The sequence below is a fragment of the Hibiscus syriacus genome, unplaced genomic scaffold (assembly GCF_006381635.1).
Source record: "Hibiscus syriacus cultivar Baekdansim isolate YM2019G1 unplaced genomic scaffold, ASM638163v2 tig00117005_pilon, whole genome shotgun sequence".
Lineage (NCBI taxonomy): Eukaryota > Viridiplantae > Streptophyta > Magnoliopsida > Malvales > Malvaceae > Hibiscus > Hibiscus syriacus.
The window spans coordinates 2093038-2109661 of record NW_024063519.1 but is presented as its reverse complement, the minus strand read 5'-3'; the positions used below and the strand labels follow the sequence as shown (position 1 = coordinate 2109661).

At 32.9% G+C, this 16624-nt stretch overlaps 1 protein-coding gene and 2 pseudogenes across 1 annotated transcript; 2 read left to right on the top strand and 1 right to left on the bottom strand.

Moving 5' to 3' along the window:
• The first annotated feature begins 1546 nt into the window (after window positions 1-1546).
• On the top strand, window positions 1547-2521 carry LOC120195056 (annotated as a pseudogene).
• A 7600-nt stretch (window positions 2522-10121) lies between these two features.
• LOC120195105 (cryptochrome-1-like) lies at window positions 10122-14223 on the top strand. Its single transcript, XM_039197211.1, has 5 exons — window positions 10122-10667; window positions 11205-11423; window positions 11588-12294; window positions 12858-13618; window positions 13948-14223. Exons 1-5 carry the CDS (start codon window positions 10355-10357, stop codon window positions 13949-13951), a joined length of 2004 nt encoding a protein of 667 aa, XP_039053142.1. The 5' UTR covers window positions 10122-10354; the 3' UTR covers window positions 13952-14223.
• A 497-nt stretch (window positions 14224-14720) lies between these two features.
• Window positions 14721-16077, bottom strand: LOC120195055 (annotated as a pseudogene).
• Window positions 16078-16624: the final 547 nt, after the last annotated feature.

Here is a 16624-nt window from a genome sequence, read left to right as displayed (position 1 = left end):
TAAATATTTTTTATTTAAGTATTTGAAGTATCTTTTAGTTAAAATAAACACCTAAAGTTATTTTTTTTATCAAAATAGATATCTAAAGTATGTAATGTCAAAATAAGTACCTAAATTATTTAAAAAAAATTTATCTAAGTTTTAAAAAGTTGACATGTGGTATCAATTAAATAATATTTTAGATAATTAAATGAAAAAATTGAATGCTTGAGACATTTGTTTTGATCAAAAAATAATTTAAATCTATTTTGACCAAAGATAACTTTAAGTAATTTTTTTTGATAAAAAATATTTTAGATATCTAATATACTTTAAATATTTATCGGTTATATAAACCTTTGATAAATAAATGTGTCCCCTGCAATTTAATGCAGGTCTTGTGTACATATGAAATATCATCGTTAAAAAAATCATGATTTAGAATAAGTATAGAGGAAACTTTAATATCTAGATATTATGAATCAATCGCTTAGGGCATCTTCAATACTGCTCCACTGTGGAGAATATTCTCCACTGTGGAGAATATCTCCACTTTGGAGATAGTATTCCCTCTAGCCCATTGCCAAAAACCATCTCCACTTTGGAGAATTGTTACAGTGTGCGTCACATCTGGCGCGACACTATAGCTGCGCTACAATTTCTTTTTTTTTTAAAAATTCAAGTAAATTAAATTGTAAGATAGATAAAAACACATTGAAATTAGTTAAATAAACATATTATTTTTTGTATTTTTTTGTAATTTTTCTGATTTTTTTAAATTCAAATAGATTAAATTGCAAGATAGATAAAAATACATTGCAATTAGATAAATAAAAATACTATTTTTTGTAATTTGTCTGATTTTTTGTAATTTGTCTGATTTTTTTTTAAATTCAATTAGATTAAATTGCAAGATAGATAAAAATACATTGAAATTAGATAAATAAACATACTAATTTTTTAAAACATAAAAACTACAACAAACATAAAAACATAGAAAATACTAATAAAACTCAAACAACATAGAAAATACTAATAAAACTCAAACAACATTTTAACCAATAACTCAAACACAACAATTTAACTAATAATCAGACAGACCCCCTCCACTCCCTCCAAGATCATCAAAGTTCATTCCAAACACATTAAAAGTAGTAGAGGTTGATTGTTCTTCTTCTTTTCATTTCCGAAGAATTTTTTGTTGTTCATTTCGAAAATAGTGGCGTCGTTCGGGGTCAGGAATGGTATCTGGATCCATCGCTAGAATATTGTCATCTCTCCTCAATTGTGCAATTTCAGACCTTCTATTTATGGCCTCTATTATTTCATTTTTCCAGTTGAATAGCAAGATCCCTTTGTGCCTGTGATAAAGATAATGTTTCCCGAAGCTTTTCCGTTGATTCATTGAAGGAATTTGCAAGAATAGAGTCTTCTTCGATTTGCTTCCTTTTTGCTTTGGATTTTTTACACCCTCTGGTCGCTGGGAAGAAGAACCACCTGTACTAATATTTTCATCGCTGCTTAAATTGATTTCAAATGAAGACAACGAAGGGTTAACAAAATTTGAATGTCGCGAAATTTATTATTGCGCATTGTTGCTGTTGTTAAAGACCGTGATTTTTATTTTTTGCAGCGAATGGATGCAGTTGGGAAAGTGGGCTTGTCTACTTTACAAAAAATAACAGCTGCATTTCACATACTAGCATATGCAACTCCGGCAGATGCAACTGATGAGTACATCAAAATTGGAGAGTCTACAGCAATTGAATGTGTCAAGAGATTTTGCCCTGCAGTTCGAGAGGTATTTGGAGAACAATATTTAAGATCACCCACTGCTGACGATGTTGTTAGATTACTTTATATTGGTCAGCAACATGGTTTTCCAGGAATGTTAGGAAGTCTCAATTGCATGCACTTGAGATGGAAAAATTATCCAACAGCTTGGGCGGGACAATATGCCGGCCAAAGTGGATCTCCAACAATTATTCTTGAAGTTGTAGCTGATTATGATTTGTGGATATGACATGCATATTTTGGGATGCCAGGGGCCAACAATGATATAAATGTGTTGGAGACGTCTAACCTTGCTAGAGGTATTGCTCCTCCTGCACATTATGTCATTTGTAGAAAATAGTACAATATGGGGTATTATCTAACTGATGGTATATACCCTAAATGGGTGACTATTGTGCAAACTATCCATGAGCCAATTGGTCCCAAAAAGAAATATTTTGCGACAAAACAAGAAGCATATCGAAAGGATGTCGAACGTGCATTTGGAGTTCTTCAAAGTCGATTTGCAATTGTGGCAAATTCAACACATTTTTGGAGTAAAAATGATTTGAAAGATATTATGATTGCTTGCATAATAATGCATAATATGATAATCGAGGATGAACGAGATCTTAATTCTCCAATTGTAGAAGAAAGAGATGCGCCGCCTCCGAATGTCGAATTTGTTGAAGATGAGGAGACTCAATTTCAAGAATTCCTTACCCGATTTAGAAAAATCAAAGATGCAACTGCTCATTTTATTCTATGAAATACACTAATTGAGCATTTGTGGAATGGATATTCTAATTCTGAGAATTAAAATATATAATTATGTAACTTATGTTTTTTCGCATTATTATTATGAATTGTAATTTTCTTATTTATTTTTATTTTCGTAATGTTATTTATAAATGTTTTATTTATGCTTTTTATATTGATATTTATTAGAAATGTATATGTTTTATTTTATATTTGCAAAATCAATATTATAATAGTTAAATATTATGAATAAAGTAGAGTTGATGGTAATGTAGAGATAGTGCCGGAGATGAATTTCTGTTTTATCTTTAGAGTAGAGATAAAGATGTTGTATAGTATAGATGAGGACTGAGATGGCCTTAGCCCTTAAAAAGGTATTCAATTTTTTAAGTATTCAATTTTTATATTAAAATATTCATATTATGAAATACATTTTTATTATAATTATATTTTTTATATTTTGTTATAGTTTAAATTTATATGGTTCGTACATAAATGTAAATATAATTTAAATGTTATATTTTTAATTTACATATAATGTCTATAATGGATATTTTATATTTTTAAACTCACTTTTTAACATAAATATAAAATAATTAAATTTTAAAGTGCACTTTTGTACAACGTTTTTAAAAAAGTTAATTTTTATTGTACTTTTGAAAGTCACTTTTTAAAAATTATACTAAATTAACCCTAAATCTAATTATAATCCTAATCTTATCTAGAATGAGGAGAAAGGGGACTCTATGGGAAAGAAGGAGAATACTGAATCTATAATTCATAACTTAAAAAAATATGAGAGAACAAAAATGAACAATTTGACTAATCAACTAAATATAATTATTAAAAAAGATTACTCAATTTAAATCCTTAAAACCTAAGAAAATTCTCATATCCTAAAAAAGATTGATTTTTTGTATTTAATATCATGTCTTTTAAAGATGTATTGAAGAAAAACTAAACAAAAAAACTAAGAAATGAAAATAAAATGGGTTGATTGATGTTTAGAGTGAATTTAAGTGTGACTATTTCTTACGATTGTAAGTTGATAAATAAGCTAAAGTGAAATAAAAAAAAATTAAAAATATTTTTTTAACTTTCAACATTAACACCAAATTGTCACATTAATATTATCATGGTGTACTCTGTTACCTCCATTTCAATTTAGGAAGATTTTTTAACGAGATCTATATATTTGTGAAATTTTGTATTTGTATGTCATTCAATACACTATAAAAACACTAAACAAAATCAAATTGTCACGTCATCCTATAGAATTTAACAAATCAATACTTCAAACTGAACTTAAATTAAAATTTAATGCTAAAATTAAATTAATTTAAAATTTAATAATAAAATCAATATAAATATCGAAATTTAGTAACATTTAGGTTAATTTACCCTAAAATTGTATACAAACAATGGTGGATGTAAAGTATGAACAGGGTGAGTATGTGTCTAATTTACTTCAGTGGTTAAAGGAATTATTGTTGTTCCTGTAGGTCACGGGTTCAAGCACTAGTGGCGGCTGCATTAGGATGATTAAACATTCATTATCAAATAGTTGAGAGTATTTAGAATAAATACTATTTTTTAATCACTTTAATTTAAAAAAGACTAATATTAATTAAAAAAATAAAGTAAAATTTGAAAGGCAAAAGGGTGCCTAAGGCCCTCCACTTTTCAAAAAAAAAAAACAATGTGGTCCTCCACTTTTTTTCACTCAATATGACCCTCCAATTAAAAAAAAAACTCGATATGATCTTTTGACCAACGTTTTTCGTCACTGATCGGTGAGGCCGTTACTTTGTGCTGGCGTGACACGTTAAACATGTCAAATCTTTTTTTCTCTCAATCTGGCACTTCAACTCAAGAAAATAACTCAACCTGGCCCTCTTATTTTTTATCTTCTATTTTGATCACTAAACTTTAAAAGTTTTTAATTTAATCACTCAACTTTTAAATTACTCATATTTTAATCATCATGATTTATTAATATTTATGTATGATGTGACATTTATGTATGATGTGATATTTTTTCTTTTCAACCAAATATTTTTCCCTCTTTCATTAGCATATTCAATGAACCTAGATTGATTGTAAAAAATTGAAAAACTGGGGATAAGCTACTTAACCAGATAATGAAAAAAAAGGAAAAAAATAAATCTTTGGTTGAAAATGAAGAAAAATGAAATGAGAGGATAAAAGAGGAGAGTGGAGATTTGAAAATATATAAAGTAGAGGGAATTTTTTAATTTAATTATAATTTTGAGAATATCTTTTTGTTTCAATATATTTTAAAATTTTATTTTAATTAATATTAATTTAATAATATATTAATATAATGATAATAATAGTAATAATTAGGCCTGTAAACGAACCAAACGCACACGAACAGAGGTATGTTCATGTTCGTTCATTTAATAAATAAGCGAACACGAACATAAATGAAAATTTTGATTTGTTCATGTTCGTTCATTAAGGAATATAGCTTGTTCATGTTCATTCATTTAAATAATAAACGAACATAAACAAATACGAACGAACGAACATAAACGAACAACACAAACACAAAAAAAAACTTATTCGAACATAACAAACGAATGTAAAAAAAAGTAAACAACAAGAATAACAACTTAAAACTCATTAATATAACCTACAACTTTAGAATTAATTTGTTCGAATACGACAAAAACATACATAAATCATAAATAAACTATATGAACATAATAAAGTCTTAAAGTTAATTTGTTCAACAAAACAATCTTCTTGAAATCCAAACAACTTCAATAATCTTCGTAACTATTCAACTTTCCCTCTGTTCGAACATAAATGAACGAACATAAATGAACATAAATGAACGAACATAAATGAACGAACATATAATCGAACGTTCACTATCGTAAATGAACGAACGGGCCGTTTGTTCATGTTCGTTCATTTAATTAAACGAACGCAAAATCTTGTTCATGTTCATTCATTTAATAAATAAACGAACATAAATAAACTTCCCGCTGCACGGTTCATGAACGGTTCGCTGAACGTTCAGTTCATTTACAGGCCTAGTAATAATAATAATAATAAATGTCACATCACACATAAATATTAATAAAATGTTGAGTGATTAAATTAATTTTTTTTAAAGTTTAATGACTAAAATAGAAAAAAAAAAGATAATTGAGCAATAAATTATATAATTTTATCATTTATAACAACATTAAACAGAAATAAAAATGCCATATCAAAATTTTTTTTTTGAGTTGAAAGACTAAATTGAGAGGAAAAAATATCCCATCAATACAAAGTAACAATCTAATCAGTTAACAATGAAAAAAGTTAGTAAAAAAATCACCTTAATTTTTCCCTAAATTAGAGGTTACATTAAGTGAAAAAAGATAGAGTAAAAAAAAACAACAACAACAACAACAAAAAAACCCAATTCCTATATGTATGGGGTAAGGGGGAGGTAGGGTAGTAGGCTACCCCCAACGCCAGGTTGAGAGTAACTTCCGTGGAAGACCTCCGGCAGTCAGAAAATTAAAAATTTAGATAAAATGCAATGCATGTATAAATAAATACATAAATACATAGCTAAACAGTATTCATATGCAGTCATTAAAATCATATGTGCGTCTGTAACGGGAATTAATCCCTGCATAATAATCCCTGCGAAAGAATCTCTGCATATAGACAGAAACATAAGATAAGATCCGGCTAAATTTAAAAGAGGAAACATGAAGAGAATGATACACAGAAGTCAACGTTAGCAAGCCCAGTTCTAATCCTTCATAAATACCAATAACAGAAACGTATAAAAAGTATAAGTCATGGAAAATACTACAAAGACATTAAAAGAAGACAGAGATGATACACCCTATAGATGTGACCCACACTACTCGACTACCCTAGTCTTTAGCCTCCATATTTTCCTATCAGAGGTCATGTCTTCGGTAAGGGCTAAATCCCTCAAATCAGATCTCAAGCAGTCTTCCCACTTTCGCCTTGGTCGTCCTTTCCTTCTGGCACCGTCAACTGTAATCGACTCTACCCTCCTTACCGCATCCGTCGGTAGTCGCCTAAGGACATGCCCAAACCACCGTAGTCTTCCCTCCCTCAATTTTTCGGAAACAGACACCACCCCCAAGGACATCCTAATAGCAGAGTTTGTCGTCATATCCCTCAGAGTCTTACCACATGTCCATCGAAGCATTCTCATTTCTGCGGCCTCAATCCTCCTTACGTGATCCTTCTTGGTTGCTCAACATTCTGATCCATACAACAGCGCTGGTCTTATTGCCATTCTATAAAATTTTCCCTTAAGTTTTAGAGGGACCTTCTTGTCACACAGAACTCCAGTAGCGGCCCTCCACTTTAGCCATCCCGCCTTTATACGGTGTGTAACGTCATCATCTACACCCCCATCTTTATGTATCATAGACCCTAGGTACTTGAAACAATCCTTTGAGGGGAGAACGTGTCCTTCTATGCATACTTCTACATCTTCATCGTTTTGGTTCCCATTGAAGTTTAAACATAAATACTCTGTCTTTTCAATATTGATCCTTAAACCTTTTTCTTCCAAAGCAGTCTTCCAGGTAGCCAGTCTACTATTCAACTCAGATTTTGTTTCAGCAACTAAGACAATGTCGTCAGCGAAAAGCATACACCATGGTACACCGTCTGGTGTCGCACAATAGATGTCGTCCATGATCAAGGCGAAGATGTAAGGGCTAAGAGCCGACCCCTGGTGGAGTCCGATTTCCACCGGGAATGCCTCGGTGTCACCAACTGTAGTCCTGACGTAAGTAGTAGATCTACAGTACATATCACGAATCGCCCGGATATAAGCAGTTGGGATCCGTCTCGTTTCCAAAGTCTTCCAGATCGTATCGCGGGGAACACTATCATAAGCCTTCTCAAGGTCAATGAACGCCATGTGAAGATCTCTAGACTTTTCCCTATATTTCTCCATAAGCCGTCGAAGTAGATGAATCGCCTCTGTGGTAGACCTGCCTGGCATAAAGCCAAATTGGTTTTCCGAAACCCTAGTAACTTGTCTCAACCTAGCCTCTATCACCCTTTCCCATAGCTTCATGGTATGGCTGAGGAGTTTAATACCTCTGTAGTTACCACAACGTTGGGGATCTCCTTTATTTTTATAGATTGGTATCACCGTAGACTCTCTCCACTCCTCTGGCATCTTGGCAGTCTCTAAAATAATATTAAAGATGTTGGTCAACCACTTAACTCCCTCTTCTCCTAGGGCCAACCACACAGTGATAGGAATTTGATCAGGACCGACAGCTTTGTCCCTTCCCATCTTTCTAAGAGTAAAAAACAAGATTATTATTATTTTTAAAGTGAAAAAAAAGTAGAGAGCCCGATTTGCACCAATTTGAAATGATTCGAAGTATCCCGCCGTTCATTTCTCTCATCAATTTGGAAACGATAATACAATCTGTACGGGTTATATTGTTGCGTGGAAATCTGGATCTTCCTTTATGTATCTTAAAATAATTATTAGGTCTAGGGTACGTACCAATATTTACGAGAAAGGCTAAAAAACAAGTAAAATTAGTCTAATAAATCATGCGGATAAAAAAAATTGTTCTATTAGATTATCTCCAAAATTAATTAAAAATCTATTGTAAATATTATAATACTGAGTAAACTCAGCATATTTATATAATAAGTTTATCCGAATAATTTTTTTAACTTATTATGTTGATTTGATAAGTTTTAAAATATAATTTTTATTAGAATCTTGTTATATCATAGTAATAAATTTTAATAAAAAATATATTTATATCAATGTGACGAGTTCAAAGTTATTATATCAAATACCGTAATTTTCAAAATAAAATATTTGATGCCGTATTGGACTAAATAGTTAGCTCGTCTATGATATTCGGCCAATTTTGCCAAAAAAGAAGAAGAAGAAAAGCTTAAAAAAAGTCACAAATGAAACGATCTCAATAGTAAAAAAATATTATTACTTTTTAAGTTTTGAGTTCGACTATTGTGAATATCAAGGGTATGATAGTTTAATATCAAATTATTTAAAATTATATTTGAACAAATACTACCTTGTATTTATTACAAAATAAAAAAATTAAATATAAGCATTTTTTTGAGTAAATTACAAACATTTGTTACATGCAAGAGAGAAAATTGTCTCTAATAGAAATGTTATTAGAAATAAATATTGAGGGACTAATTTGTTTTATATCAAAATAAAAAAAATACTAAATATTTATATTTAAAAATTAAGAAACAAATATTATTTAACTAGTATTTAATTTAAAATAAATATAAAATATCATTATATCATGTCCTCTCAAACTCTTAAAAAGATTCGTCCATAATTTTTAATTTAGATGGCTTAATTTCCAGTTTCTTTTATTTTTTGTAGTTTAATTATGTTAATGAAAATAAATGATTTGTGTAGATAGTTAGTGGTTTATTTCTCTTAATTTGAAATGAGAAATATAGCTAATGATAAGATGATACTTAGTCGATGATTTTTTTTAAAAATGAGAGAAGAAATGTGACGTGAGACAAGAGATTGTTTTAGGTTTTTATCCTAACATCTCTTTTCTTCAATTATGACCGAGAGATATTTATAGGAACTTTAATCGAGGATGATAGATATAAAGAAATTTTGATTAGTCGTAAATCAACAAACTAAATAATTATAATTGTTAAATCTTGTATTTCGTTTTAATAGATCATATGAGTTTATTAGCATTTTATATTGTCTATGAATTATAATTAACTCAAAAGATATGGATTTCTTGGATGCTCTAACAAGTGAATAAATCTTTCCGAAAATCTTGATTGATAGAGAGCTAACAATTTCTTAAGGTTATCTTCATAGACCATATATAATATAATTTTTTTTAAAATATTAATTTTAAAATTAATAAAATTAATTGTTAACTATTAATTTAATTATTTTCAAAAATTTTAATTTTAAAATTAATAAAAAATTCAAATGCTCTTAATTTTTAGAATTTAATTCATTTTTATTTTTTTGAATAACAAGAGGTGTTATAATGTGATATATGTTAATAATTTTTTTAAGTATTGATAAGGCACATACAACTAGTCAAATTTAGAATTAAAAAATACTTTCTTTAAATTACTAGCGATTTTTAATAAATGAAAAAAATATTTATTTTAAAATTAGTAATTTGACTTATTACACAGTTCGATACTAACTCCATCTTTGATTAAGTTTTATATTAGTATGGAAAACATAGCCTATCTTTTCATTTTCACAGTATTTCTCTAGGCCACCCTGTCAAAGAAAGAGGATTAGAGCAGGAACTAGAGGGGTTGGCGGATTTTTTGTTCCGTGGAAAAGGATAAAGAGTAAATTAAAAATCTAGATTAAAAAAAACTAAACTTGTGGCTGCAAATTGTCCATCATTTTGCTGTATCCTCACTTTCCCCTGAACCAATCCTCTTCGCTCACACTCCAAATTCCTCTCCCAAGCCAACACCTTTCAATTGCAACTGGTAATGTAAGAGCATTATATCCAAATTGACAAATTAACCCCGTAACCTTGGAGAGAAACATAAATTAAGTACTTAATAAAAAGGGCAACTAGAAGCAAAAGATAAGTGCCAAAGCTTTCTCTCCCACTTGTAGCCAATCACATGCTCTTTCTTTCCTCCAATTACTAATAATAATAAAGCTAAAAGTCGCTCCCTCTTTTGGCAAAAGCTGGAAAGATAAGATTTTTAATCAGACAAGAAGGATTCTTCAGGCTATGGTATATAGATATAAAAGGTAAGTTTTGTTTTTGCAAGTTTTAGTTTTGATGAGCTTTGGGAAGATATGTCAGGTGGTGGTTGTAGCATAGTTTGGTTCAGGAGGGATCTGAGGGTTGAAGATAACCCGGCACTTGCAGCTGGTGTTAGAACTGGTGCTGTTGTTGCAGTGTTTGTATGGGCACCTGAAGAAGAAGGCCATTATCAACCTGGAAGGGTGTCAAGGTGGTGGCTTAAGCACAGTTTGGCTCACCTTGACTCTTCTTTGAGGAGCCTTGGCACTTGTCTCATCACAAAGAGATCGTCTGATAGTGTTTCTTCTCTTCTTGAGGTTGTTAAATCTACTGGTGCCACTCAGCTCTTCTTCAATCACTTGTATGGTTAGTTCTCTTTTCTTTTCTTTTCATTTCATTTCATTTCATTTCATTTCTTCGACTGAGAAAAAAGAAAAGAGGAAGATTAGATTGTGTATTTTTTAATCTTAATTTTCTTGTCTGTTACCGTTTGCTGTGTATAAATGTCTAATCTTTATGTATTTTTTTATTGTTGGGTTCTGCATGGGGATTATCTATTATTTTACTTCCTTTTATCGTTCTCTCTTAAACTTCCTTTTATAACAACCGAGTCTTATGAGATTTGCATCAATCAATATTGAGGTCAGCTGTTTTACAAATAGGCCTTTTGCAATTTTGTTTTGCCAGGAATGTCAAATTGTCTTCCTTGAGTTTGAATGTTAACAGTCATTTAATTTTTTTGACACTAATAAAATTGACCAGTTCCAGCTAAAATGATCATAGTTTCTTTGAAACCAGTGTGTTGAGTATTAACATTTTTAACTGATCAAACAAATTTGTTTAATCAAACATAGAAGCAGGCTCTATGTTTAACATTTAAGTGGAAATTTACTACTTTTTCAGATCCTATATCACTGGTGAGGGATCATCGGGCAAAGGAGGTATTAACAGCCCATGGTGTAGCAGTTCGATCTTTCAATGCAGATTTACTTTATGAACCCTGGGATGTAAATGATGCTCAAGGACGCCCTTTTACTACATTTACCGCTTTCTGGGAAAGATGTCTTAGCATGCCCTATGACCCTGAGGCTCCACTTCTTCCTCCTAAGAGAATCATTTCAGGTTGGTGTCCATTCGATTATGTTCTTGACTTATTAATCTCCATTATCAATCATTGTCCCTCTTTGAAGCCTTTTAGCTTTTCTATTTATTGACCTGAAATTACAGTGAAACTGCATATAACCCTTGTTCAAGTAGTACATATTTATTGCGTCTCTCTGTTTTAGGTGATGTGAAATCTTGCCATTCGGATCAGTTAGTGTTTGAAGATGAATCAGAGAAGGGAAGTAATGCGCTTTTAGCTCGAGCATGGTCACCTGGTTGGAGCAATGCTGACAAGGCTTTGACCACATTCATCAATGGACCTCTGCTTGATTACTCTAAGAATAGAAGAAAGGCTGATAGTGCCACCACCTCATTTCTCTCTCCCCACTTGCACTTCGGGGAGGTGAGTGTGAGAAAAGTCTTCCATCTTGTCCGCATCAAGCAGGTTCTATGGGCCAATGAAGCGAACAAAGCGGGCGAGGAGAGTGTTAACTTGTTTCTCGAGTCGATTGGTCTGAGGGAATATTCAAGATACTTGAGCTTTAACCATCCTTACAGCCATGAAAGGCCTCTTCTTGGGCATCTTAAGTTTTTCCCTTGGGTAGTGGATGAGGGCTATTTTAAGGCATGGAGACAAGGTAGAACTGGTTATCCATTGGTGGATGCTGGAATGAGAGAGTTGTGGGCCACTGGCTGGCTACATGACCGGATAAGAGTCGTAGTTTCTAGTTTCTTTGTAAAGGTTCTGCAGCTTCCTTGGCGGTGGGGTATGAAGTATTTTTGGGACACCCTTTTAGATGCAGATTTAGAGAGTGATGCTCTTGGTTGGCAGTATATATCCGGTACTCTTCCAGACGGTCGCGAGTTTGACCGCATAGATAATCCACAGGTTTGACTGAAATTCTTGTTAGCTGTGTTGCAGATTATCAATGCTGTTTGGCTTCTGATGCGTCCTAACATACAAATATAAACTAAAAATAATGATATAACTATTTTTCCATTTTCTAACCTCATTCCATGTTTAAGTTGACATGATAATCTCATCATGAACTTGTATTTGTAAAATAGTATTGTCATTACCAGTAAAGTTTATCAAAGTACATGTTATTAGTTTTCATATTGTAGAAAAGATTGTTGTTGAGATCTTTTTAGTTATGGCATTTGACCCCTGTCTAAACCTCATAGTTTCTGGCTATTGAAGCAACGCATAATAACATGTATAACTTAATTTTTTAACCTCAACTACACTTGCATAAATTTGTAAATGTTGCAGAAGGCAATGGAAGCTTTTATTGCAGCCATTTTTTTATCTCCTTTAGTCCCTCTTATCCAGTTTCATTGCAGCCATATGATGCAAGTATGTTTGAAATCTATTACATGGATTGTTATCTATCCAAATTCCTTGGATGATATATAGAGCCAGTTCTCTTATCCAGTTAAAGTTTTTGGCAGTTTGAGGGTTACAAATTTGACCCACATGGAGAATATGTCCGAAGGTGGCTTCCTGAACTTGCAAGATTGCCGACAGATTGGATTCACCATCCATGGAATGCTCCTGAATCTGTACTTCAAGCTGGTGGAATCGAGCTCGGATCAAATTATCCTCTGCCGATTGTAGGAATAGTTGATGCAAAAGACAGGTTGCAAGAAGCACTTTCGGCGATGTGGCAGCTCGAAGCAGCTTCAAGAGCGGCAATTGAGAATGGAACTGAGGAAGGCCTTGGAGACTCTACTGAATCTGTGCCATTTGCTTTCCCTCAAGACGTACAAATGGAGGAAAACGTTGAACCTGCTAGGAACAATGCTCCAGCTACAACTCGTCGATATGAAGATCAGATGGTTCCTAGCATGACTTCTTCTTTGGTGAGAGGCATACATGACGAAACTTCTTCAGATCTTAGAACTTCAGAAGAAGATAGCAGAGCAGAAGTTCCAAGAAACGTAAATGTGCATCAAGAACCACAAAGAGGCACATTAAACCAAGGAATTCACCAGACTGTTCGAAACAACACTTTTCTGCAATTTAATCTCCCAATGGCGGTTGGAAATGCCGAGGATTCCACAGCAGATTCATCTACTAGCAGTAGTAGGAGAGAAAGGGATGGAGGAGTTGTTCCGGTTTGGTCTCCTCCAGCTTCTAGTTACTCAGAGCAGTTACCAAGGCATCCGCAGTCCCACCAAATACTAAACTGGAGACGTTTATCCCAAACCGGGTAAGAACATTTGATTCAGTTTCCAACGATTGTCTGGTATTCCCCCTCATTTACTGCACATAGTTCTGGTAAAAAGCCAATACACATGATTAGTGTCATAAAGAAATTCGGACCCGAGCTCCTTCTGCCTAATGACTGACGAAATGAAGATGCCTCGTTTGAAAACTTTTCTTACTTATCAGTACAGCTTTGCACATTGAACTTCTTGCTGTCTAGGACTTGGATTTCTAAAATACTTGAGATGTATCGAACTGATCATTTAGTGGAACATAAAAATTATTAAAGCATAACCATGACTGAAATTCGACTCATATCAATCCCTTTTATAGGTAAACAGATAAACACTTCTGAAGACCGGAATCTTGTAGTTGGAGAATGCTAGAATGGCTAGACTTGTGGGCTGATGGGGTGATACATGGCATCATCTACCACATGCTATCGCAGTTCTAACTTGATCAGAATTTGATATTCTGTGTATGAAACTTAGTACTGATACGCCGCTGGTCTATGTACAATATCTCTTCCATATTACATAATCCTGTTGTATAGTATTTCGTTTCCTTTATCGGATAGGGAAGAGAATCCTGGCTAGAATTTAGAATTGTGTAATTCTCAAATAGAACAATGTTTATGGATTTACTCTAAACTGATTTTAAGAAATGATTGAACCGTAATTCATATGTTTTGTGCTATCCATTTGGTTTTCCATAATCTCTTAGCACATGATAAGAATTTTGTTTCGACACGATTGTACTTCTTAAACCACTGTCTGGTTGAAGGTATGAATTCCTGCTTCTTGTGATCTAATTAACTCTATAAATAAGGCTACGGAGTAATTTTTTTCATTTTAAGATTTCTCACATAAATATGTATTTTTATTTTGTTCTCTTATTATTTTGGGATTATTTAATCGTTGTTATTTTGTAACAATAACTCCAAATTTGAAAAATGCTTATTTCCAAATTGATATAACCCTATAACATGTCTGACTTTTATTTGTACCTTTTTCGTAGTTTTCTAAGTTGTTGGTAACAAAAGAATCGATCAACAACCCTAATCAAGTATCTTAAAGCTGGTATGGGGCATGGATGGAAACAATCCATTAGAGTTGGATGCCTACGGATGAGACTTGAGAGTTCACATAAAGATCATTGTAGGTGCTTTTGGCACTGTCTACGGGTTTTTCTGGTTTAGGTACTCGAAGAATGCTGTACACCAAAGTTGCAGCCATTGCTCCTAGAATGGGAGCTACAATATACACCAAAGGTTTTGTAAACACCAGAGAAAACTGCAGGGCCTACACTTCTTGCAGGGTTCATTGAAGCTCCGATAATATTCCTGCCAAATTTATGGAGTTCATAAAATTTTACGAGAAAAATATTAAGAAAGTGAACTTACCCAGCTACAATGACATTAAACAGCACTGTTGCACCTATTGCAGCTCCGGCTACTCCTTTGCTCTGCTTTGGTCCATCAAATATTAAAAAAAACTGTAATTAATATTTTTAGATAAAAGATTGTTGATTAATGAGGAATCGAAAGAAAATAAAACAAAGTTAAAAAACTCTCGGAACTATGATATAACTTAAATCAAATTACTGCTGTCATCGGTAGCGATCGTTCAAATGTTGAACATCAATATGAAAGTGAGGATAAATTCCCATACAATGGCTTCAAGATCACTAGTTGGATCATTGCATTGGTTAACTGTTGCTTTAATATTATGTTGGGCATGAAACAATACCCTGAGGGTCAACCTAGCAAGAGTGGCTCCCAGCAATTGAGACACCAGATATATAGGTACCTTGACAGATAAGGAAGAAGAGTTTCAATGCATGAACGCAATATGCTGCAGTAAAAAATGTGTTTCATAACTAAAGATTTCTTACAAGTTGCCATACAAATTTGCGACCGACAGCCAAGTCTAGAGTGACAGCTGGGTTGAAATGGACACCGGAGATATGGCCGACAATATATTGCTGCCATCAGAACCATGCCCCATACTAATGCTATGCCCACTATAGTCAGTGGTTGGGTTTTGTTAACAATAATCGACGCACAACCTATAAAGACAAGAATGTATGTGCCAACAAGCTCCGCAACAGCCTGTTTACACAGTTTGATTTAGCAGAAGAGATCAATAACATCGTTATGTATCTTGGCGAAAATATATGACAGACAAGAAACAAGCACATCAACTTTTACCTTCTGCATGGTTGATGGAAGAATGTCATTGTTCATGCAAAGTTATTGTCGATGTAAACCTTTTGCTACTTCCAGTAGAGTATTTTGTGGCATGTGGAGGTTTAGGGGACGCCTCTTCTATGGAGTGTTTCGTAGGCGGAAGTTTAGAGGAGAAATCTTCGGAAATCGAAGACATGTTCGCCATTGTAGAGCTCTGATAAACTATAGACCAAACTGCAGTTGCAGAAGTTGGTTGCAAGTAGCCTTTATATTGAGGGACACTTGATTAAATTGCTATGGATTCGATATTACACCGGAATCAATCTGGGTTCATTTTTCAATTAAAAACCGGACCGGTTCAAGCGTTCGGGAATCAGTTGATGGTTCAAAAATTTCAACATTTTTGAACTTTTCAAATAAGGGCAATTCCCGAGAGACAGAGACGGCCAAACATTTTTTTTTAGTTTCTTGTGTGGATAGTTTACTAGGAACATTGAAACCAAATTCTTGGTCGGCAAATCATGGTTAACTAAGAATGCCAAGTACTTGCCCCTATCACTAAGACTGGACAAATGGAATAAGTTAAAATTCAGACAGAAGATCAAGGGAAAAAAGACTGTTATTTCTATGTTTGGGAGTCAATTTTTTCCTATGGGGTTCAGTCTTCATCCTTATGGTTATAGGATTCCTAGGCCGGCCTGCTAGATTGCTACTCCTTTTATAATTTAATATCTGGCATTGTCTACCTTTTTGGTTGATATATATTTATATAAAAATAAAACCATTTAAAATATCGTGAATGTGTAGGATTATTTTCGTTTT

Coding starts and splice junctions, on each gene's coding strand:
- LOC120195105 (XM_039197211.1), top strand. CDS start 10,355: ATGTCAGGTGGTGGTTGTAGCATAGTTTGGTTCAGGAGGGATCTGAGG. Junction 11,424..11,587: donor TCCTAAGAGAATCATTTCAG/GTTGGTGTCCAT, acceptor TCTCTGTTTTAG/GTGATGTGAAATCTTGCCAT. Junction 12,295..12,857: donor ACCGCATAGATAATCCACAG/GTTTGACTGAAA, acceptor AGTTTTTGGCAG/TTTGAGGGTTACAAATTTGA.